The sequence below is a fragment of the Haplochromis burtoni genome, unplaced genomic scaffold, assembly GCF_018398535.1.
Source record: "Haplochromis burtoni strain Fernald_Lab_line unplaced genomic scaffold, NCSU_Asbu1 Contig_1042, whole genome shotgun sequence".
NCBI lineage: Eukaryota > Metazoa > Chordata > Actinopteri > Cichliformes > Cichlidae > Haplochromis > Haplochromis burtoni.
In genome coordinates this window covers 77,572-80,587 of record NW_024583403.1, presented here as the reverse complement: position 1 = coordinate 80,587, position 3,016 = coordinate 77,572, and the positions used below count along the sequence as shown (strand labels likewise).

General features: G+C 46.6%; 1 protein-coding gene across 1 annotated transcript; it reads right to left on the bottom strand.

Moving 5' to 3' along the window:
- LOC106632601 (zinc finger protein with KRAB and SCAN domains 1-like) lies at positions 1-598 on the bottom strand (the record flags this gene model as incomplete). The annotated part of the gene is given in 1 exon segment (XM_042216410.1): positions 1-598. A coding segment is annotated over 1 exon segment (472 nt), but the record flags the coding sequence as incomplete, so codon positions are not given.
- Between the last annotated feature and the right edge of the window lie 2,418 nt (positions 599-3,016).

The window sequence follows — 3,016 nt, the reverse complement described above, 5'->3', positions numbered from 1 at the left end:
TACCTTTTCGAGTAAAACTGTTCCCACACGTTTCACAAGAATACAGCTTCTCCCCTGTGTGAACTCTCATGTGGCCCAGTAAAGTACTATTTTTAGTGAAACTTTTCCCACACGTTTTGCAGGAGTACGGCTTTTCGCCCGAGTGGACTGCCATGTGTCTCTTAAATGCTAACGGGTCACTATAAGGCTTAAAGACCTTTCCACAAACATTGCATTTTAGAGATTTGGGGACTATGTCGGTGTTACACTGACTCTCTGATGTGGGAAAGATTTCTGCGTTGCTACTCTGACTTATGTTTCTAGTGGCAGTTGAAGTAGAATCGAAACTCTCGCTTCCTTCCTGATCTCGGCTTTCGTATAGAAGAGAGCTGCGAGAGCCGAGCTGGTCGCTGTCGTCATAAGTTACAGTCACCATAAAGGTATCAGTCTCCTCCTTCTGTGCACGCTGCTCCCCGTCCTGACTGATGCACATCTCCTCCTGTTCCTCTTTAATCTGTAGAGACTGTGTTCGGCTCCTCTGCTGAACCTCCTCCTCCTCACAGACGTGTTGCTGTTGGAGGTCTGAAGGCACAAATGGAGACACACAAACAAAAAGTTGTCAGAGAAATTCAGCTGAGCCAGCAGTGTGAACATGACAGACGCCTCAGGCGGCACCGATTACCACTGCAGAAGCACCGACTGCATTCTACTTTGATGAGTTCATGTACAAACAAACTTTTCAAGGCAAACAAATATTTATTCAACAATTTCCCCCCAAACTGCACTAAATTAGAGGATCTGACGGAGGCGCAAAAATCTAGCTGAAAATGAGCTGCTGACATATTTTCCTTCAACAAACAAAAGCATCTGGAACAACACAAATGTCGCGTGTTTCCATCATGTTGCTGCATGTTTGCAACACCAGACAACAGGAAATCGACTCTGAGCCACTTTGGCTTCCTTAGCGTCTGTAAAATGTTCAGCCGGGTCGGACGATTTGGTGTCCGATTACGTTTGTTGTTAAGAATGCTTTCTTGGTGCTCCCCGTCCCCCCAAGGTTCCCTTTAGAATGAGGTGCTTCCGTGCAAACAACGTGCTTGTGTGTGACTGTTTGACCTGCCACCGGGCGGACCAGCTCGTTATCAGACACAGGAGCGACTGACCGGCTGTTCTTTGCTGTTCTGCTTTCACACTCAGCACCACAGGCAGACAGTACAACATCTGCATCGCTGCAGATCTGTCACTCTCCTGCTCCGTTCCCTAACTCGTGCACAAGGCGTTAAGATAAACACTGACAGACCTCAGCTTGGCAGGAACTTGAACTCCCTGACCTGGAGGGGTCGCTCCTCCCCTTGTTGACTGAGCTCAGATCTTTTTCCTGCTGCTTCCCACTCAGCTGTGAACACCCCCAGCGCAAGCTAAAAGTCACCGTCTAATGCAGTGTTTCCCATCCACTGTGCCGTGACACAAAGGTGTCCTATGAGCAATTATTTAACTTCAATTAAAAAACATTTAATAATTACTGGAAATAATAAAATCATTTCTGGGCATCTGTGCTTTCAATGAGGTGACTGGTAGAGCAGTTACTCTTTCACGTCAGTGGGTAGCACAATATGACCTTGTTGAGTTAAGCCAATAGGATTACTGATGTGCACGCTACGTGGCAGCTGCAAGACGTACAACAAAGATGGATAAATATTTGAAAAGAAGAACTGCAGGCTCCGAACTGGACCCTGGATAAAATTCTAATCAGAAGACGAGCGGTGGTCGAAAGAAAGCAAAAACTGTGATTTTGAGGCAATACAGCGAAAGTTATCTTTCCTTTGAATTTAGCTTCAGTGGAGATCCGACTGCACCGACTCTGGTGTCTTTGGGGAGAAGCTCTCAAACAGTGCCGTGGTCCCAAGCAGGCTTTGACGTCATCTCCGTACAAAACATCCCTCAAACAAGAACACAGACTATTTTGTTCGTGAACTCGCTGAGAAACAGGTAACTTTAATGAGAAAAAACACGAAGGTGAAGATGCAGAGACGTTACTACTACCTGCCTGCAATACCATTGTGAATGAGATGCTCGCCCTGACACGGTTAAAGAAAGTCCCACCCTCAGACGTATCGACGACACGTCCGCAGACATTGAAACTGTGGTTTGGGAGAAGATGCGCATGAATGGGAAGTTTGCAGCGCAGCTTGATGAGTCTACGGACATTAGTGGACATTCCCAACTCTTGGCCAATGTGCGTTTTGTGGATGGAGACTCCATCAGGGAAAACAACAGGAGAGGAAATTTTTCAGGTTACATCCGAATATTTGAACAAAGAGGACTGAAGTGGGAAAACTGCACGAGTGCCTGACGGAGCAGCAAACACCCAGATGTTACTGTTACGCACTGTTTTCTGCACCGTGAGGCTGCCAAGACTTTACCAGCAGACCTGGCTCCTGTGTTGGATGATGTTGTGCACATCGTAAACTTCATCAAAACTTTGTTAAATTTGGGTCTTCAATTCCTGCCAGAACATCATCTTTGTGTTCATCTAGTCAGGACCAGGTTTCACACTGAGGACTAACTTGCTGTTATATGTACTGCATCAGGCTACAGTGTGTCATTTTGGAACAAGCCTGGTTGGTGGTGTGCCATGGGATATTTTTAATCTAGAAAATGTGCCACGACTCAAAAAAAAGGAACGCTCTGCCTTCTGGCTGCAGCTGAAGTTGTGTCCATGAAAGTTCTGAGCAGAGGCAGCGGGTCTGCTTTCTGACTACAGTGTGAACCAAGCTCTACCTGCATTCACACAAGGACCAAACTGTCCATCCCAGACTCCCAAAACACTCCCCACAGGACACCCGAGGGCTTGCTGCCTTCTCCCAGTCCAAAACAAAGAACTGAGACGTTCCAAAACAAAACCTCCTCCTGAACCTAGTAAGATGTCTAGGGTCTCTATTTGAAGTGAGAGTGTACTGGTCCTGAGTAGAGGCGCTACACAAAATGTGGCGAGCCAGCCAGGAGGTTTAATTCCTTTTATTTTGGAATGAGCAAA